Here is a 20,393-nt window from a genome sequence, read left to right as displayed (position 1 = left end):
CACTCCAGTCTGGGTGACAGAGCAAGACCCTATCTCTTAAATATACACACACACACACCCCAAAAATCCACTGGTCTCTGAGGTCCCAGGCCCCTCCCTTAGGCCTCTTGAGTTGCCCAGTGGCTGACCCCTTCCTGCCTTCCTTTCCATAGTTAGACGTTGTCCTGGAGACGAACCTGGCCACAATCCGCGTGTTGGAAAGCGTGCAGAAGAAGCTGTCTCGGATGGCGCCGGAAGACCAGGAGAAGTTCCGGCTGGACGACTCCCTGGGAGGCACGTCGGAGGTGATCCAGCGCCGTGCCATCTATCGCATCTATGGCGACAAGGCCCCAGAGATCATCGAGAGCCTCAAGAAGAACCCTGTCACTGCTGTCCCCGTTGTCCTGAAAAGGTGCCCTGTTGCATCCCGCCTTCCCTTCCCTTCCTTTCCCTTCCCTTCCCCGCCGCAGGGAGCCCCTGGAGAGCTCATTAGTGCTGTTTGTCAACAGGTGTCATCTCCAGGGGAGGTCTCTGAGGCCTAGGGGTGCCTTCCTGTATTTCCCAGTCTCCTACTCCTGAGAGGAGAGCACTGTGACCTTCTAGGACTTTCCACCTTGCACATAATCACATCTAGACATCTAAATAACTGCTTTAAGAGTGAGATGCGACCACTGCACTGTGGCTTGCATTTTATTTAATGCTGCATTTCGGATACCATCCGGTGCTAGTGAACAGGTATTTATCAAGTGGCCACTTTAAGGCAGGTGCAATGCTTGGCCCTGGGGTTACACAGCTGAGCGAGGCAGACCCAGTCCGTCTCCTCTTGGGACTCACAGCTGAGAAAGGGACCTGAGTGGTTGAGCCAACAGCCATGCGGAGAGTGCTGGGTGCCAGGGAGGAGGCGGAGGAAACCGGGAAGCCGGCCACATTGGCTCTGTAAGGCCATCACACCCTCCCTCTGACGTGCACGGAGCCCACTGCACAGACTAGGCTGGGAGCTGGCTGGGCCTGGGTCCCAGTCAAGTCCCAGAGGAAGACAGGCCAGCCCTGGGATGCTTCAGGGAGGATGCCCTGGCTTGTCCCTGGTGCTGACCTCTCTTCCCCTCGCAGGCTGAAGGCCAAGGAAGAGGAGTGGCGGGAGGCCCAGCAGGGCTTCAACAAGATCTGGCGGGAGCAGTATGAGAAGGCGTACCTCAAGTCCCTTGACCACCAGGCTGTGAACTTCAAGCAGAACGACACCAAGGCCCTGCGCTCCAAGAGCTTGCTCAACGAGATCGAGAGTGTCTACGACGAGGTAAAGCCTTCCCTAGCCCTGCCGGCTGGCGGGGGTGGGGTCCTGGCTCTCCCGACTGCCAGGTCTATGCCTCTGTTTCCCTGGTGGTTAGGCAGGGTAGTGGCATTGCCCTTTCAGGGCTGTGTCGAGGTGAGGGTTCATGTCTGTGATGCCCAGCCTGCGACCTGCCCTAGGAGAACCAGCAACTCTGCCATTGTCTATCTGTTTGTTTGGAGACAGAGTCTCGCTCTGTTGCACAGGCTGGAATGCAGTGGTGTGATCTCAGCTCACTGTAACCTCCACTTCCTGGGTTCAAGTGATTCTCCTGCCTCAGCCTCCTGAGCAGCTGGGACTACAGGCGCACACCACCACGCCCAGCTAATTTTTGTATTTTTAGTAGAGACAGGGTTTCACCATGTTGGCCAGGCTGGTCTTGAACTCCTGACCTCGTGATCCACCTGCCTCAGCCTCCCAAAGTGCTGGGATTACAGGCATAAGCCGCCGCGCCTGGCTGACTCTGCCATCGTCTAGAGAAGTCTCCGTCCCTCTCGTGGGGCAGTGATGGGCTTTTTGGCTTAGGTAGCGGGTGGCAGCAGCCTTCATTTCTTTCTTGCCAACTGTTCTGGGCACTGGTGTTAGCAACACAGAAAGAGTAATATATCATCTGACCTCACTCTTGAACCTGACTCTGCTGCGGCATTATTCTGATTTTACCAGTGGGGAAACTGAGGCACAAGAGGTTGCATTTGCCCGGGCTGGTCGCAGGGGGCCAGGGCTCTGAGTCATTGGGTTCGAGGCTTTCAGCTGCATGTCCTCGCTGCAGGCTCACAAGGCCTGAGTCATAGAACCAAGGCCAGCGGGGCCCTCAGGTTGCCAGGAGCTGGGCCTCTTAGTAGCTGTGCGTAGGGAGTGCCTGCTTGCAGGATCCTGAGGTGGAAAGCTTGGCAGGGTGCCGGGCGTGGTGACAGCCAACTGTCGGGAAGGTCCTTGGACACTCTGAGGAGGTAGCTGGGGAGGGCATGCCGCTCCCCAGGCAGTGCCCAGATCACGGCATGGGCTGCATTGTCAGCCTGGTGCCCACCTGGGCAGGGGGTGTTGCCTCACCTGATTCGGTTTCTTGGTCCTGTCACTGCACAGTGAGCGGTCACTCCTTCTTTTACAACACAGAAACGGAATCCACAGGAGCCGGGCTGCTGGCCCAAGGCCTCTCCCAGATCCTGTGGGACTGTGGGGACCCCCTTCCCTCCCACCTCCCTCCCCATGGGCCACCCTCGCCCCAGGCCCACCCACAGCCACTCTGGCTTCCTCACTCTAGTCCTCGGCGATCCTCAAGCCCAAGACCCCGCATAGGCTCTGTGGGTCTGTGGTGTCTGCAAAGTGCAGGTGATGAAGTAGCCCTGGAAATCCACCAGTGCGACCCCGAGTTCCTGGATCCCTCCCTGGGGCTGGGGCTGATGAAGGGAGGGGCACTGAGGTTCATATGCAGATCTCTGCACATACAGGTCCTTGATGAATTCCAAAGTCAGAACCCCATTCCATCACATGATTTACAAAGCATGGTTACAGATTATGGACATGGGGACCCTGCTTCAGAGGGGACTGTAAAGGAATTTTCATAGTGTTTATGGCATAAATGAGACCTGGGGGACTTAGGAAGCAGTCAGAGGGCAATGGTCACACTGAAGAGCCCAGAGCGGGGCTGAACATGCAGACTCCTAGGAACCAGGTCAGTGTGCTTGGCCCCACCAGCCTAAGCTGCCCTGCAGGGGAGGAGGAAGGGAAACCTCAGGCTGCTGGGAGACCCGGTCCTTCCCTCGGGAGCCTGCAGAGACGGCGTCCACGCTCACTTTCCCCAAGAGCCCTGCTGCGTCTGCCTCCCTGCTTTGGGCTGAGGGCTTGGGGCCGCCCAGCAGAGGCCCTGAGTGCCAGGACAGTGGCATGGGAGGCTGGAGGAAGGGGTGATTGTCTAACGGTATGAGAGAATGAAAGTCATGATCCAGATAAAGACCAAGGAGAGGGGTGAGCCTGGGACAGGGTTTTCCAGGGAGTGAGAGCAGATGGGCACGTGCAAAGGCCCTGCACATGCAGGAGGGAGCTCAGCACGGTGAGGCTGGAGGGGCTGTGGAGGGGCACGCCAGGGGCCAGCGTCTTCTGAGCAGCCTGGGAAAGCCTGAGGGGCGTTAGTTGGGGTGACTATGCTCCTGTGGGCCCAATCGCCCTGGACTCAGTGAGGAGAACGGTCGGAGCAGGCTGGTGGGAGCTGGTGGGGGGGCTGGTGACATGATGGTGGTAGCAAGCACGTGCAGGGGCTGGCAGGTGACAGCAGCGGAGGTGGGGGCTTGGTGACGACGGGCATGCAGGGCTTCAGATGTGAGCAGTTGCAGGCCTCTCAGGTAGTAGATGGAGGGCAGAGGCAAGTCACAGCTCACCCTGTGCCTCCTTGACTTCATCAATAGTGTGGTGTGGGCAGCCCTGGTCAAGCTGGAATCAGGTGCCACGTTGCTGTCAGTAGGAGGAGGTCGGCCTCAGAGGCTTCTCCATGCTGAGCCACGGGGCCCCATTCTGTCCTGGAGCTGGGCTGAGCGACAGACCCAGGCTTCACACTGTCAGACCCCCTGTGAACCCCACCCCACATCTCAGAATCCTCTTGGCTCCTTCGTCTGGGGTCCTGGGATGACTTAGGTCTGCCTTGCTTTCAGAGAGGGGACCAGGAACACATGGGGCTGCACAAGAGGCTGAGGCACGACCTGCCCCCTAGGCCCTGCTGCCTCACTGATGTTCGCCACCCATCCTGCTCTAGGCAGCGCTCATCCACCTTGGTGGCCCAGTTAACAGCGACTCATGAACGGGCATTGGGGGTCCTCTGGGTGCTGGGTGGCTTTCTGCCTAATGGCCGCCCTTTCCGCCACAGCACCAGGAGCAGCACTCGGAGGGCCGCAGTGCCCCCTCTAGCGAGCCGCACCTCATCTTTGTGTACGAGGACCGGCAGATCCTGGAGGATGCAGCAGCGCTCATCAGCTACTACGTGAAGCGGCAGCCGGCCATCCAGAAGGAGGACCAGGGCACCATCCACCAGCTGTTGCACCAGTTCGTGCCCAGCCTCTTCTTCTCTCAGCAACTGGACCTGGGCGCCTCCGAGGAGTCAGCCGACGAGGACCGGGACAGCCCCCAGGGGCAGAGCGCAGACCCCAGTGAGCGGAAGAAGCCGGCACCAGGACCCCACAGTAGCCCCCCAGAGGAGAAGGGGGCCTTCGGGGATGCCCCGGCCACTGAGCAGCCACCCCCGCCACCCCCACCCCCGCACAAGCCCCTGGACGATGTCTATAGCCTCTTCTTTGCCAACAACAACTGGTACTTCTTCCTGCGCCTGCACCAGACCCTGTGCTCCAGGCTGCTGAAGATCTACCGCCAGGCGCAGAAGCAGCTCCTGGAGTATCGGACCGAGAAGGAGCGGGAGAAGCTGCTGTGTGAGGGCCGCAGGGAGAAGGGCAGCGACCCGGCCATGGAACTGCGGCTGAAGCAGCCCAGTAAGGCTCCGAAGCCTGAGGGGAGGCCCCAGGGGGTGCCTGGGGTTTGGGGTGGCAGCTCATGATCTGACACGTCCTGTTACTTTTCTTTCTGGCTTTTCATTTTAAGAGAATTCTGTGATTTCAAATGGGAAATTGCAAACAGGAAGTTGCCAGCATAAGACAGAGGTCTCACGTACCCCTCGCCCAGGCTCCCCTGGCAGTGGCACCTGTCTTGGGTGTAGCACCCTCTCCTGACTGGGGAACCTTTGTTTCTCATGGGCTTTCTCGTGGAGCTGTCATGGCCCAGCTCAACGGTGCCCTTTTTCTTTCTTTCTTTGTTTTGAGATGGAATCTTGTGCTGTTGCGCAGGCTGGAGTATAGTAGGTGGGATCTCGGCCCACTGCAACCTCCACCTCCCAGGTTCAAGCAATTCTCTGCCTCAGCCTCTGAGTAGCTGGGATTACAGGCACCCACCACCATGTCCGGCTAATTTTTTTTTGTATTTTTAGTGGAGACGAGGTTTCACCATCTTGACCAGGCTGGTCTTAAACTCCTGACCTTGTGATCCACCTGCCTCGGGCTCCCAAAGTGATGGGATTACAGGCGTGAGCCACCGCACCCAGCCCAATTTTTTGTATTTTTAATAGAGACAGGATTTCCCCATGTTGGCCAACCTGGTCTCAAACTCCTGAATTCAGGTGATCCGCCTGCCTCGACCTCCCAAAGTGCTGGGATTACAGGCATGGGCCACCATGTCTGGCCTCGACAGCACTCTCACTGTCATCCCTGGGTTGCCGGCCAGATTAGGCAGCCGCAGGGAGGGTGGCAGTGAACACCAGCTACTCGGGTTTCCTGGTGATTCCCACATTTGCCCCAGGGGTGGCAGGTGAGGGCTGCTGGGCCCCATGGGGGCATTTGTTGGGGCTCTGTCGTGCCAGAGGTTGGCCTGCGTGGCTTTGCACCTTCCAGGAGGCATATAGATGAAGCCGTGTGTCTCTGCAGGTGAAGTGGAGCTGGAGGAGTACTACCCGGCCTTCCTGGACATGGTGCGGAGCCTGCTGGAGGGCAGCATCGACCCCACGCAGTACGAGGACACCCTACGCGAGATGTTCACCATCCATGCCTACGTGGGCTTCACCATGGACAAGCTGGTGCAGAACATTGCACGGCAGGTGAGCCGGGCTGGGGCGGGGCTGGCCCTGAGGATGGCGGAAATGGCCCTACCGTCATTTCACTCCCCACTCAGGAGGAGGCCCGTGGTCGGCACAGCAAACCTATCCTGTTTTTTCTTGATTGAGACAAAATTCGCATAATGTAAAATTAACCATTTTGAAGTGTACAGTTTGGTAACATTTAGTACATTCACAATATTGTGCAACCACCACCTCTGTGTAGTTCCAGAACATTTCATCTTTCCAAAAGGAGACCCCATCCCCATCAGCAGCCACTCCCCATTCCCCCGCCCCGAGCCCCTGACATCCAGTCAACTGCTTTCTGCCTCTGGATTTCCCTTGTGCTTCATTCCTTTTTATGGCTCTGTAATATTCCATTGCGTGGGTAGCTACGTTTTGTTTCTATCTCTTTGTGGACATCTGGGCTGTGGCTGCCTTACAGAGATTGTGAGCAATGCTGCTGTGGACATTTGTGTACAAGTTTTTGTTCCGTGTCCCTGTTGACAAACTTTTCTTGAGGTTAAATTGACAACATGGAAAAAACCTTAACCCACTTATCTTGGGGGAGGGTGGGAATAGTGATGTTCATCTCCGTTGGTTTTAGTAGTAGCAAAAACCCAGCCCCCGCTGAATGTCAACACAAGGAAATTGGTCACGTAAATATAAACAGCAGACATCCCAGACGAGCTGGGTGTAGTTCCAGGACATGGGTCCTGCTTGGTTTCTGCCAGAATCATTGTTTATGGTGACCTCCATTTCCTGGTCACCAAGTAAGGCTGTTCATCATAAAGTGGAAAAAAAGCTGGAAAAAAAATAATGCCATTACTCTGCCACCCAGACACAGTCACGAGAAGCATTTCAGACAGGATGTTTCCTTCCAGGTTTTAAAAACTGCTTAATGGAACTAAAATACACAAGCAGAAAAGTCCCCAAGTTTGAAGGGGGCAGATGGATGGGCTTTTCATCAACAGAACCCCTGCCCCTGTGTCCCCGCCCAGCCACCTGCCACCCATAGACACCCACAACCCTGATTTCTTTTCTTCTTTTTTTTTTTTTTTTTTTTTTTTTTTTGAGACAGAGTTTTGCTCTTGTCTCCCAGGCTGGAGTACAATGGCACAATCTCTGCCCACAGCAACCTCTGCCTCCTGGTTTCAAGCAATTCTTCTGCCTCAGCCTCCTGAGTAGCTGGGATTACAGGTGCGCGCCACCACGCCTGGCTAATTTTTGTATTTTTAGTAGAGAGGGGGTTTCGCCATGTTGGGCAGGCTGGTCTGGAACTCCTGACCTCAGGTGATCCACCTGCCTCGGCCTCCTAAAGTGCTGGGATTACAGGCGTGAGCCACCGCGCCCGGCATCACAACCCTGATTTCTACAGAGGTAGAGATCCCTGGTCTTGAACCATGTGTTAACAGAAGCACACAGTGCCCGGCTGCATCCTGGGAGTGTCATTCTGTGGGATTCCTGTGTTGAGATGAACCGGCCAAGCATTCCCAGGAACGACCCCCACTCCGTCCACCTGTCTCCTGAGGACAGGCATGGGTGGTGCCCCGTGGGTGTGTCTGTGGTGGCTGTCCATGTACATTTCTGCTGCTGCCCTTGGGGTAAGGCAAAGAGAGGTGTGTCCCGCTGATGGCAACTTTCCGTTTCCTGGGTCACTCGTACCAGTGCTGTGCAAGGCCGCACTGTGTGTCCACCCTGGGGCTCAGGGGCGTCTCTCCATCAGCTGGGAGTTGTTCGAATCTCGATGGGCTCACGTTGCATTTCCCTGATGGCTTATGTGGTTGGGGCCTTGTCCTTTCATTGCTGTTGGGACATCTTTTCTCATGGAAAGCTATCCATGGTGTTTGCGCCTGTTTCTGTCGCGTCTGCCTTGTTGGTGACTGGGAGGATTTCTGTGTCTGGCCACAAGGACTTACACCTTCACTTCAGCCCCCTCCACTTTCCCTCTGTGTGCCCGAAATGGGTCCCTGCCCATTACCATCCTCAGCAGTGGCCACTCCCCGGGTGAGGGAGACACGCACGGGGCAGCCTGGAGAGAGGACACCCAGGGCCCAGCACACAGTGTCGGGGCAGTGACGCAGGGGACGCCAGGGGGCTGGCAATCTGCCCCTCCCCCCCCCCAGGCTGGGCAACCCTCATGGGCCATGGCTTCGGGGACAGCAGCCTTGCTTGTGACACCAGGAGATTGGACCAGATGGTTTATGGAAAGCATTGATTAATGCTTTAAAAAAAATCTCCCCCTTCCATAAACAACTCCTCTAGAATCTGTTAAAAACAAAGCAGTGAAAATGGGGCTGTCTGGCTGGAGCCGTAGTGAGAGCCTTGTGCTGCCCTGCTGTGGCCGCACCACACCCCAGGGGCATCTCCCTGGGCCAGGTGCTCAGTGCGGGCCCCTCTACGCTGTTTGTAACCTGCCTCAAGGCCATGTCTGGACTCTGCCTCCCTTTTTCTTAAAAATTAGCATTGCTGTTTTTTAGCAGTGGCAGTCGGCATTCAATGGGCACTTGCTGTGTGCCAGGTACTGTCTGAAACCTGTGCCTGTCCAAGTGTTATTCTATCCATTCAACAAAGCTGCACATGGAACCCCCAGGGAGTGTGGTCCCCTGACCAGGGCCTGGGCTGTGCAGGCAGGTGATTCACACAGCCCTGTCTGCCCCACGACCCCTGCTGTTTCCATTTCTTCCTTCTTCAGTGCAAAGGTAAAAGGAGTAGCAGTGTATTTACAGCCAAGCATTTAGGGGAAAGGAACAGGCTGCATTCACGCCACCTTCAGCTCATTCCTGGGTTTGCTTTGGAACATTTTTTTCCGTATCTTTTCTATGTGTTTCTCACACCCGGGCAGAGTTTGCTGGTCTGGCCTGGTCTGTTTTGTTCAGGTCTGGTCTGGTCTAGTTTTGGTCTGGTCTGGTCTGGTCTGGTCTAGTTTTGATCTGGCCTGGTCTGGTCTGATCTGATCTGGTCTGGCCTGGTTTGGTTTGGTTTTGGTTTGGTCTGGTTTGGTCTGGTCTGGCTTTGGTCTGGTTTGGTTTGGTTTTGGTCTGGTCTAATCTGGTCTGGTTTGGTTGGTTTTGGTTTGGTGTGGTTTGGCCTGATCTGATCTGGTCTGGTTTTGGTCTGGTCTGATTTGATTTGGTCTGGTTTGGTTTGGTTTGGTTAGGTTTTGGTTTGGTCTGGTCTGGTCTGGTTTTGGTCTGGTCTAATCTGGTCTGGTTTGGTCTGGTTTGGTGTGGTTTGGTCTGATCTGATCTGGTCTGGTTTTGGTCTGGTCTGATTTGGTTTGGTCTGGTCTGGTGTCTGGTTTTGGTCTGGTTTGGTTTGGTTTTGGTTTGGTCTGGTCTGGCTTGGTCTGGTCTGGTTTGGGTCTGGTCTGGTCTGGTCTGGTCTGTTTGGTCTGGTCTGCCCACAGCCTGTCCGGATCCTGGTCTTCATCCCTGTGTCATGCAGTCTCCATCCTGATGTGTTTCTGGCCTTTGCCAACTTCCTCTGTGGGTGAGGTGGGGGCTCCCGCAGGAGGCGGGGTGGCCGCACCACCTGCTTTCCTCCCGCCAGCTGCACCACCTTGTGAGCGATGACGTCTGCCTGAAGGTGGTGGAACTCTACCTGAACGAGAAGAAGCGAGGCGCTGCCGGTGGGAACCTGTCCTCCCGCTGCGTCCGTGCTGCCAGGGAGACCAGCTACCAGTGGAAGGCCGAGCGCTGCATGGCCGACGAGAACTGTTTCAAGGTGAGAGGAGGCCTGGGGCTGGGAACAAGCCGGGAGGCCCGCCGCTCACTCCACTCTGGACTCAGTCCTGGGTGGACCCTGGTTCGGCGGCTGGGACACCGGCCCTGCTACAGAGCCCATGAGGTACCTTTGACCTACGGGAAGCATCAGGGCTTTGGGAGGGCGGCAAAGGCAGGTGGCGGGTGGCCTTGCGAGCCTGTGCTGTGCCAGCTGGGCTGTCCCAGCAGTTGAGGCTGTTGGCGTCCCTGCTCCACAGGTGATGTTCCTGCAGCGCAAAGGGCAGGTGATCATGACCATCGAGCTCCTGGACACCGAGGAGGCCCAGACGGAGGACCCTGTGGAGGTCCAGGTGAGGCCCTGGCCCCAGTCCGTGCCACGCACACCAGGGAGCGCCTGAGGGCAGCAGCATGGGGCTCCCACCAGCCAAGCGCAGGCCGCGCGGCATCCAGAGACCCTCCCTCTGCAGGCTGCAGGCTCTCCTTGAGGCCTGGTGGGTGGGGTTGCCTCCCTCCCTGCTCCCCCACCAGGCTCTCTTCTGTGCCCCCTCTCCAAAGAGCAGACCACTCCTCCTGAGCCAGCGGTTGTGTCCCAGGTCAGGAGGGGAACCAGGCCGCCTCTCCCTGGCCCCCGACCCCCACTCGGCATCCCCGTGGCTGTGACCTCTGCACCTCTCGTGTCAGGGCTGCATCCTGTTCCTAATCCCCAGCAGAGGAGCCACCTGGCCCCAGCTCCCAGTCACAATTGTTGTGGGGACAGAAGTTTCCTGCTCACCTCCCGCATCCTGGTGACAGTGAGGCATTGACCCGTGTGTGTCCCCAGGGTGGTCATTGGGGCCTGCAGCTCCCGGCACCTGCCAGCAGGTCCAGTGTGTGTGCACATTACTCAGCTAGGCCAACTCCATTCATTTCCTGGGGCTACCACCACAATGACCACAAACCACGTGGCTTCAAACAACAGAAGTCTATTCCTTCAACGTCCTGGGGGTCAGCAGTCCACGACCACACTGTGGGCCGGGCCGTGCTCCTGCCAAAGGCTCTGGGGCATATCCTTCCTGCTCTTCCAGCTTCCGGGGGCTTCTGGCGCTCCTCAGCTGTGGCCTGGTTGTGTGAGTCTCGCTGTCACTGGGTCCTCTGTCGAGAGCTATAGTCTGGGGGGTCTACGTCAGGGATCGGAGTCCTCTGCAGCGGCTCTCCTCATGCTCTGGGAGTGGGGGGCACAGAACCCATGAGCTCCTGAACTCAGGGTCCAGAGTGAAAGTGGCCATGGCCCTGCTTTAGGGGCATCACGGGCTGTGTCTCTCCCTGTCCCCAGCACCTGGCTCGGTACGTGGAGCAGTATGTGGGGACCGAGGGCGCGTCCAGCTCGCCCACCGAGGGCTTCCTCCTGAAACCTGTGTTCCTGCAGAGGTGAGAGGCCCTGAGATGCATGCTCCGTTCCTTCCTTCCTGGGCCCAGGAAGTGTCCCCTTTGTCCTGATAGGGGCTGGACCATGGCACACTCTCTGTCTGGGAGCACTTAGTAGGTGCCTGCTGTGTGCTGAGGCGGGCCCTGCCCTTTTGAGGCTAGTGGTTTGCAGTGGAGGGATTAGTAACCCCAGGACGGTGAGGGGTACGAGGGGCAGGGCCAACCCCACGATGCGTCAGTGAGTGAAGAGTGAATGTCCGGCCTGGAGGGAGACGCCGCCAGAGCTGGTGGGGCCAGGCCAGAGGCAGGTGGCTGTGGCAGGACCCTGGACCACCTCAGGTCAGGCTAGGATGGCGCCTGTGGGACCAATGGGGGCCGCTAGTGGGTGTTCAGATCTGGGGGCGTTTCTTCTTGCTTCCATTTGCTTTTCTGTGGACCCCTGGGAGGTAGCACATCTTCTGATGGTCCCAGGCCTGGGGGCTTCCCAGCCCGCAAATCCTCCTCCCACAATGCTGAGAGCCAGAGTCCATTCCACCTCCTTTCGCCCCCAGGAACCTCAAGAAGTTCCGCCGCCGGTGGCAGAGCGAGCAGGCACGGGCCCTGCGCGGTGAGGCCAGGAGCTCCTGGAAGCGGCTGGTGGGCGTGGAGAGCGCCTGCGACGTGGACTGCCGCTTCAAGCTCAGCACTCACAAGATGGTGTTCATCGTGAACTCCGAGGACTACATGTACCGTCGTGGGACCCTCTGCCGGGCCAAGCAGGTGCCAGGGGAGGCCTGGGCTGCCCCAACATCCCCCTCCTCACCCCAAGTCCTGGGGCCCTGGGGGTCCAGCCCTCAGCCGCCCTGACACCCGGCCTCTTCAACAGGTGCAGCCCCTGGTCCTGCTCCGCCACCACCAGCACTTTGAGGAGTGGCACAGCCGTTGGCTGGAGGACAATGTGACGGTGGAGGCGGCCAGCCTGGTGCAGGACTGGCTGATGGGTGAGGAGGATGAGGACATGGTACCCTGCAAGACGCTGTGTGAGACGGTGCACGTGCACGGCCTGCCCGTGACCCGCTACCGCGTGCAGTACAGCCGCCGCCCGGCCTCGCCCTGACTCGCCCTCGTGGGTACCGGGCAGGCGCCTCACAGAGCACAGACGTGCCCTTGGCCTTGGTCGTGTCGGGGCCGTTTTCTTGAACGACCTGAGAGGCATCTCCCAGCCCCTCTGCTGCCGGACAGCGCACTCCAGGGCAGGACACCGCCCCCGTGGCTCCCGGTCTCCTGTGGGCCTGATGTGTGCCAAACCTGAGCTACCTGCACCCGAGCCCTGGGGCTCAGCCCCACCACAGGGGTGGGTGGACGTGCTGGCCGAGGAACAAGCAATCATGTTTGCATCCCCGTCCGTCACATGTGCCAAATCCCTGGCAGGCAGATGGCTCCTGCCCCATATTCTTACCGTGTCTTGGAAAAGTCACAGGTAGACAGCCCTCCTGAGGCCCACACTTTGGAGGGGGTCCATGTCCAGGAGACCCTGACAAGGAAGGAGTTGAGCCCTGGGTAGGCTTGCTTGAAAAGTGAGTCCTTCCAGAATATTCTCAGAGCTGCCAGAAACGTCACCTGAGGGTTTGGGCATCAGCTCTGCCTGGCTGGTGTTCAGGCCCTCAGTCACTTTGGAAGTGAGAAGAACCCTTCAGCCAAACCTTTGGGATCCCACTTTGAAGTCAAGACCTGGAGCAGGCGGGCAGTGCCCCGGGAGACCCCGCTCTGGATAAAAGACACCCAACCCCAACTCCAGCAGCTGAACTCTGGGCCCACAAGGGGAGGGACCCCAGCCAGTGTTCCCTCAGAGCTGGCACGACCCCGCTGTGGGGCAGCGGGCCCAGTTGTGTTCCCGCAGTGGGCACCCTAGGCGTATGTGTATACACGCACAGATATTTATTCCTTTCGCTCTTAGTGGTTGTTATTTCTGCAGCAGCCAAGTCCTGCGGCTCCCTGGGGCTGAGATCTCCCTCTGTGGAACTCCGAGAGCCGCCCTGACAGTCCCAGCCTCCATCCAAGGAGCCCCATCTGCCTGCCCACCCCAGGACCCACGTGGCCACTCCAGGGATCATTGTTGTCCTTTTGTGAGGGGCTGAGGTGACTGTCCCGTGGAGGCATCCAAGGCTTTCTGTGCCAAGAATCCCAAGTGACTGGAGCTGGGGACCAGTTCTCCCGGCCTCTGTCCCCCACCGTGAGAGCCCCTGGCCCTGGCCCCTGCACACCAGTGGGCCCAGAATAACCACCACCCTTGCCATCCTGCAACAGCTGGACTCAAGTTTCCAGGAAGTGGAGATGTGTTTCTAGAAGTTTCCTGTGGAACCTGGAGGCTCCTGACGCCTTTGACTCCAGGCTGGGCGATTCCGACGCTGACTCGTCCTCCTGGGATCCCCGCCCCCGCTCCCCAAGTGTCACGCAGGCACTTTGTATGCATCCTGGTTTTCGAAGAAGGGAACTTGCCATCAGGATTCCTGTGCCAGGCCCACGGCCATCTCAGGCAGAGCCACATGGGCCCTGGGTGCAGCCGGAGACCCCGCTGAGCCCCTCCTCTCGGTATTCCCATCCCTGCATGCTTCTAGGGAGCACCTCTTTTCCGTTCTTGAGGAATTTCTGTTCTGGGGCTTGTCCTTCCTTTGCAGCTGTTTTGAATGTAGTTTTCCTTTTCTATTTATTTGCACATTAAAGTTAATAATTGAATATTGACATCAAACCGTGAGGGTGTCTCGGTCTCTTCCTGCGAGAGCCTTGCCGACTTCCTGCCACGAGGTCAGTGGGCTGGACCCATGGGAGCAAGGGGTGGCCAGGTGTGCCCACCTGGGACCAGGGGAGTCAAAGCCCCCCCCCCCCCCGAACCAAGATCATCTCACACCCTGCACCTGCCCTGCCACGACATGGGAGTGTCTTCTAGAATATTCTTTCCCCACTCCATTTGCACATTTAGTGGGAATTAGAAGCATCTCCTTCGCCCAAGTGTCTCTCATGCAGAACCCAATTTGAAGATCATGGTGTTTGCTCTAAGCTTCCCATGCCCAACCTGTCTGTCCAGGCCTGCGCCTGCCCACCCGCCCCACACAACCACCCTCCATACTCCCGGGGGCCCCACCCACCTCTTGGCTTTCACCATCATTTTCTCTTCATGTCCTGCCTCCTGTCTGCACCCCAAGCCCCACACCTGCTTCTGGGTAGCAGAAGCCCCCAGCTCCGCTGTGTCCCCGGCTGACATGCCTAGAGGGTTCCGAGGCAGAAGTGGCCAGCCCCTCCCACTCAGTATGGGCTCCTCCATCCTCTGCAGGGGCTGTCCCCAACCTCCCCGAGGGGCCATAGCTGCCTCCCAAGGACCCATGTGCTCCCTGCACACCCGAGCTTCCCTGGCAGTTGTGACCCCACCAGAGGGTCAGCGCTCCCAGGGAGTGTGGCAAGCCAGACCAGAGGCTGCTCTGTTTCCTTCTACTTCGATCCTACAGCTGGGGATGCCCAGGGTCCTCTCTGGGCCCCCAGACTGGCTTTCCTTGGTCAGAAGTGCTGCAGGGACTGGGAAAGGCCGTGCTGGTCCCAAGAGAGCAGACAAAGAGCAGATCTCCAAGGTGGCCCGCCCTGAGTGGTCCCCTGCCCTCAAGTAGGCAGGGCCCGTGGCCTTGACGAGGTGATACAACATGAGATGAGAGAGGTTCCTCGCCGGCCCTGAAGATGTCTCCACTGTGCTGGGGAGGGGACCCTGTGGCAAGGGACAGAGAGTGGCCTCCAAGAGCCAAGTGGGACCTCAGGGCCACCACTACCACCAGGACCCAAATTCTGCCCAAGTCCACCTAAGCCCAGAAAAGGCCCCCGAGCAGCAGATAAGGACACAGCCCAGCTGACACCTTGATCTCAGCCTCATTTGACCCTGAATCAAAGACCCAGCCTGCCAGGCTGGACCCCTGACCCATGGAAACACGAGGTCATAGAGGCGTGTGGCTGTGAGCCACATTCATTATCCAGAGATAGATACAGCAGCGTTAATAAAGCCGCTGCATGTCCAGCACCTCCCCTTCAACCTCCATCAAGTACAGGGAGGTGGCTGAGGGTCTCAGGAACCCCTACTGAGGGGGGAAATGAAAGAAAGAAAGAAAAAATTAAAAAGAGAATTAAGCTTTCCTGTATTAGGCTGACTTGTCTCAGAGGCAGCAATGGGCACAGCCCAGACCCAGGAAAAGTCTTAATAATACTAAGAAGCCAAGACACAAAGGAATGTGCCCTGGAGCCTCTCCCAGCACGCCCTCAACATAGGGAGAAGAAAAACAAATTTTCCTTTGTTTTATGGTATGAGTTTATAGATTCCTGTTCTCTGCAACTAGTGTCTTCAAGTATTCTGTTTTATCTAAGTAGTGGAGTGAAGGTCACAAACCATCTGAGCAGGCCTGAGATATAGCCACCTGGCATGGCCATGGAATAAGCCATGCTAGGCACTAGATAATGGCCACCTGAGTTGCATAGCAATGGTTATGTCTAATCCTGAGTTATGAACCTGTTACAATTTGATTAACTGTCTTTGTCCTGCCCCTGTATCCCTGCTTTCGCACCACTGTAAGCCTGCTTCAAGCTAACCCACCCCTTTTTTAAAGTGTGTATAAAAGTCAAGTGCTGTCTTTATTCTAGGCCCAGTTTTTAGATGTTGAGTCTGGTGGGTCTGAGTGCACTCAATAAAGATCCTCCTGTATACACCCCAAGGTCTCTCTTTTCCTGTTTCTGCAACACTACACGTGATGCTGACAGAGGATGCTGGGACAGGGGCTTCCAGTGGGGCCCCATGAACACTTACCCTGTTGCTACTGAGGTGTTTGTCTCACTGGCTTTTGCAACATAGAACCAGTGCTTCCTGCCTGATGTCCTCACTTGCTGAGAATGAGGCTAACTACTCCAAACAGCAAACTGAATACCATCCAGCAATCACGTTCCTTTGTATTTGCCCAAGGGAACTGAAAACTTGGGTCCACACAAAAACGTGCATGCAGATATACACAGCCGTATTCACCAGTGCCCAAACTCAGACGCAACCAAGATGTCCTTCAGCGGGCAAATGGATAAACCATGTCACCTCCAGACAACAGGATATAAAAGGAAATGAGCCACGAAGCTGTCATGAAGACATGAAGGGGCCAGGCATGGTGGCTCACACCTATAATTCCAGCACCTTGGAAGGCTGAGGCAGGAGGATCACCTGAGGTCAAGAGTTCAAGACCAGCCTGGCCAACATGGTGAAACCCTGTCTCTACTGAAAATACAAAAATTAGCCAGGCGTGGTGGTGCGCACCTGTAATCCCAGCTACTCCAGAGGCTGAGGCAGGAGAATCGCTTGAACCCGGGAGGCGGAGGTTGCAGTGAGCCGAGATCGCGCCACTGCACTCCAGCCTGGGTAACAGAGCGAGACTCTGTCTCAAAAAGTAAAAGACACGAAGTGACCTCAAATGCATCTGAAAGAAGCCAGCTTGGAAAGGCTGCACACTGCATGATTCCAACTATAGAACACTCTGGAAAAGGCAAAAGTATAGAGGCAGTGAAAAGATCAGTGGTTGCCAGGGGGCAGATGGGAGGAAGGAATCCATAGGTGGAGGTGGGAGGATTTTTAGGGCAGTGACATGACTCTGTGTGACACTATGGTCAACGGTGGACATATCATGACACAGATGTCCAAACCCATGGAAGGTACAGTGCCAAAAGTGAACCCCCATGGAAATGTGGGGTCCAGAAGACAAAGCCGTGTCCACGCAGCTTTGTCCGTTACAACAAAGGCAATGCTCTTGGTAAACGACTTAGATAGGCGGGGGAGGCTTGCATGTGTGGGGTGGGGTTATGTGGGGACTCTCTACCTTCTGCTGAATTTCACTGTGAACCTAAAACTGCTCTAAAAAATAAAATTTTTTTTAAAAAGCAATTTGACTCAAAGTCTGTCTTGGTAGGCCAGGGGGTGGGGGACAGAACAGGCCAGGGCAGGAACTTGCAGGGACGGGTGCAGGCAGGCTGAGGTCTCAGGAATGTGTCTGCACCTCTGTGGTTTCCCTTCTCTTCTTCCCTTCTGGGGACCTTTGCAATCTGGGCTGGCTCCTGGGTCCCGCCTAGGTTTCAGACTCTGCCCCACCCTGAGATTGGCCAGTCCCTTCTCTCTGTGGCTCCAGGAGTGGAGCCTCAGCCCTTGGTACGGTGGAGCAAACAAACTTTGATTTGGGGCCCCAGAGAGGAAGCACTGGGAATCCAGGAGTTGGACAGGCTGCACCCCAAGCCCTGCTTCCACCATGGCTGTCTGTGCGACCCTAAGAGTGACTGTCAGTCCTGGTGAGACAGGGTCACGGCACCTGCCTCTCATGGCCATTCAACTGGGTTAATGTCCCTGCCCAGCCAGGGAATGAGAGGAGGTGGTGCCATGTTTGCTGGTGCCCATGTGGCTTCTTTTTTTTTTTTTTCTTTGAGACAGAGTTCTGCTCTTGTTTCCCAGGCTGGAGTGTAATGGCGCGATCTCGGCTCACTGCAACCTCCACCTCCCGGGTTCAAGCGATTCTCCTGTCTCAGCCTCCTGAGTAACTGGGATTACAGGCACGCACCACCACGCCCAGCTAATTTTTGTATTTTTAGTAGAGACGGGGTTACATCAAATTGGTCAAGCTGGTCTTGAACTCCCAACCTCAGGTGATCCATCTGCCTTGGCCTCCCAAAGTGCTGGGATTACAGGCATGAGCCACCGCACCCAGCCTGCCCATGTGGCTTCTAACTTGTTCCCTGACCCTGACCTTTTGCTGGAGGCAGTGAAGGCAGGAGAGAGTGGAGGCCACATCCAGGAGCTTCCAGGGACCTGAGGGGTTGGAGGACAATAAAATCCAGGACACGCCACTGACTTGCGCTTGTCTGCCATTTTTTCCCAATTTAAAAAAGTTATTTAAAGGGCCAGGTGCAGTGGCTTACACCTGTAATCCCAGCACTTTGGGAGGCTGAGGCAGGCGGCTCACCTGAGGCCAGAAGTTGGAGGTGGTGAAACTCCACCTCTACTAAAAATACAAAAATTAGCCGGGTGTGGTGGCACGCACCTGTAATCCTAGCTACTTGGGAGGCTGAGGCAGGAGAATCGCTTGAACCCTGGAGGTGGAGGTTGCAGTGAGCTGAGACTGTGTCACTGCACTCCGGCCTGAGCAACAGAGCAAGACTCTGTCTCCAAAAAAAAAAAAAAAAAAGTTATTTGAATTGTGGTCAAATACACGTAATAACAAGTTTATCTTAATGATTTTTAAGTGTTCAGCTCAGTGGCAGTAGGTACATTCACATTGTCACCATCCATCTCCAGAACTTTTTTTTTTTTGGAGACAGAGTCTCGCTCTGTCACTGAGGCTAGAGGGCAGTGGCGCAATCTCTGCTCACTGCAACCTCTGCCTCCCAGGCTCAAGTGATCCTCCCATCTCAGCCTCTCAAGTAGCAGGGACCACAGGTGTACACCACCACACTCGGCTAATTTTTGTATTTTTTGTAGAGATGGGGGGGCGGTCTCACTTTGTTGCCCAGGCTGGTCTCGAACCCCTGACTGCATGTGATCCAGCTGCCTTGGCCTCCCAAAGTGCAGGGATTACAGGCATGAGCCACCTCACCCAGCCCAGAACTCTTTCATCGTGCAAAACTGAAATGCTGTGGCCTTAAGAACTCACTCCCCAATCCCCCTCCCCCAGCCCCTGGCACCCCCCTCTCCATTCTACTTCCTATCTCTATGGAGGTGACCACTCCAGGGACCTCCCATGAGTGGAATGACTCAGGATTTGTCTTTCTGTGACCGGCTTATTTCACTCAGTATAATGTCCTCAAGGTTCATCCACAATGTAGCATATGTCAGAATTCCCTTACTTTTTAAGGCTGCTTTTTTTTTTTTTTTTTCGGCAGAGTTTCACTCTGTCACCCGGGTGGGAGTGCAACGGTGCAATCACAGCTCACTGCAGCCTCGACCTCCTGGGCTCAAGCAATCTTCCCACCTCATTTTTTGATTTTTTGTAGAGGCAAGGTTTCACTATGTTGCCCAGGCTGGTCTCGAACCCCTGAGCCCAAGCGATCCTTCTACCTCGGCCTCCCAAAGCACGGGGATTGCAGGCATGAGCCACCACTCTGAAACAGCCCGGCCCGGCTGTCTGCCCTTTTTAAGAAAATAAGTTTTTGGCCAGGCGTGGTGGCTCACACCTGTAATCCCAGCACTTTGGGAGGCTGAGGCAGGTGGATCACCTGAGGTCAGGAGTTCAAGACCTGCCTGGCCAACATGATAAAACCCCGTTTCTACTAAAAATACAAAAATCAGCCAGGCATGGTGGCAGGTGCCTATAATCCCAGCTGCTCAGGAGGCTGAAGCAGGAGAATCGCCTGAATCCACAAAGCAGAGGTTGCAGTGAGCCGAAATGGCACCATTGCACCTTCAGCCTGGGCAACAAAAGCGAATCTCCATCTCTAAATAAATAAATAAATAAATAAATAATTTTTGGCCAGGTGTGGTGGCTCATGCCTATAATCCTAGTGCTTTGGGAGGCTGAGGCAGGTGGATCACCTGAGGTCAGGAGTTTGAGACCAGCCTGGCCAACGTGACCAAACTCCGCCTCTACTAAAAATACAAAAAATTAGTCGGGCGTAGTGGCGGGCGCCTGTAATCCCCGCTGCTGGGGAGGCTGAGGCAGGAGAATTGCTTGAATCCAGGAAGCAGAGGTTACAGTGAGCTGAGATTGCGCCATTGCACTCCAGCCTGGGCGACAGATCAAGACTCCGTCTTAAAAAAAAAAAAAAAGTTTTTATGGAAAGTAACACAGTGTACAGAAAACTCCAACAGTACAAGACAGACACATGGTTTCCTCTCCTCCAAAGCTGTCGCGCCCAGCATCCTCTGGGAAGTACCTGGGCAGTGTCGCCTGGGTACAGCTTGTGCCTGACAGGGGCAATGTCATCGTCACCTCCGCTTGCTGGGGTTCCCCCGACAGCCCGTGCTGCCGTGTTGTTCCTGGGGAGGGGCTGTTGGCGGGCACCTCCCTGCTCTGTGCTGCTGTGTGGATATCCTCCCAAGGACGTCTTCCTGTGCGTGTGTCTGGCAGAAATTCCTAGACATGGAACCCTTGAGTATAAGGGCATGTGCGTCACTATTTTTTTTTTTTTTTTTGAGACAGAGTTTCACTCTTGTTGCCCAGGCTGGAGTGCAATGATGCAATCTCGGCTCCCAGGTTCAAGTGATTCTCCTGCCTCAGCCTCCCGAGTAGCTGGGATTACAGGCATATGCCACCACGCCTGGCTAATTTTGTATTTTTACTAGAGACGGGGTTTCTCCATGTTAGTC

The 20,393-nt window shown here is 56.1% G+C and overlaps 1 protein-coding gene across 2 annotated transcripts in view; it reads left to right on the top strand.

The window, feature by feature from the left end:
- Positions 1–13,787, top strand: part of SIN3B (SIN3 transcription regulator family member B) — a 49,528-nt gene extending 35,741 nt beyond the window's left edge. For both annotated transcript variants that reach the window (XM_030820505.1, XM_030820506.1), the window contains 9 exons: positions 153–391; positions 1,090–1,273; positions 4,164–4,779; positions 5,764–5,933; positions 9,483–9,656; positions 9,913–10,005; positions 10,968–11,062; positions 11,611–11,818; positions 11,925–13,787. In XM_030820505.1, the coding sequence (XP_030676365.1) occupies positions 153–391; positions 1,090–1,273; positions 4,164–4,779; positions 5,764–5,933; positions 9,483–9,656; positions 9,913–10,005; positions 10,968–11,062; positions 11,611–11,818; positions 11,925–12,155 (2,010 nt within the window). In that variant the 3' untranslated portion in view covers positions 12,156–13,787. The remainder of the gene's footprint in view (positions 1–152; positions 392–1,089; positions 1,274–4,163; positions 4,780–5,763; positions 5,934–9,482; positions 9,657–9,912; positions 10,006–10,967; positions 11,063–11,610; positions 11,819–11,924) is intronic.
- Positions 13,788–20,393: the final 6,606 nt, after the last annotated feature.

Source organism: Nomascus leucogenys, chromosome 10, assembly GCF_006542625.1.
Source record: "Nomascus leucogenys isolate Asia chromosome 10, Asia_NLE_v1, whole genome shotgun sequence".
Taxonomy (NCBI): domain Eukaryota; kingdom Metazoa; phylum Chordata; class Mammalia; order Primates; family Hylobatidae; genus Nomascus; species Nomascus leucogenys.
The sequence above is the reverse complement of the archived record's forward strand: the minus strand, read 5'-3'. Positions and strand labels throughout refer to the sequence as shown.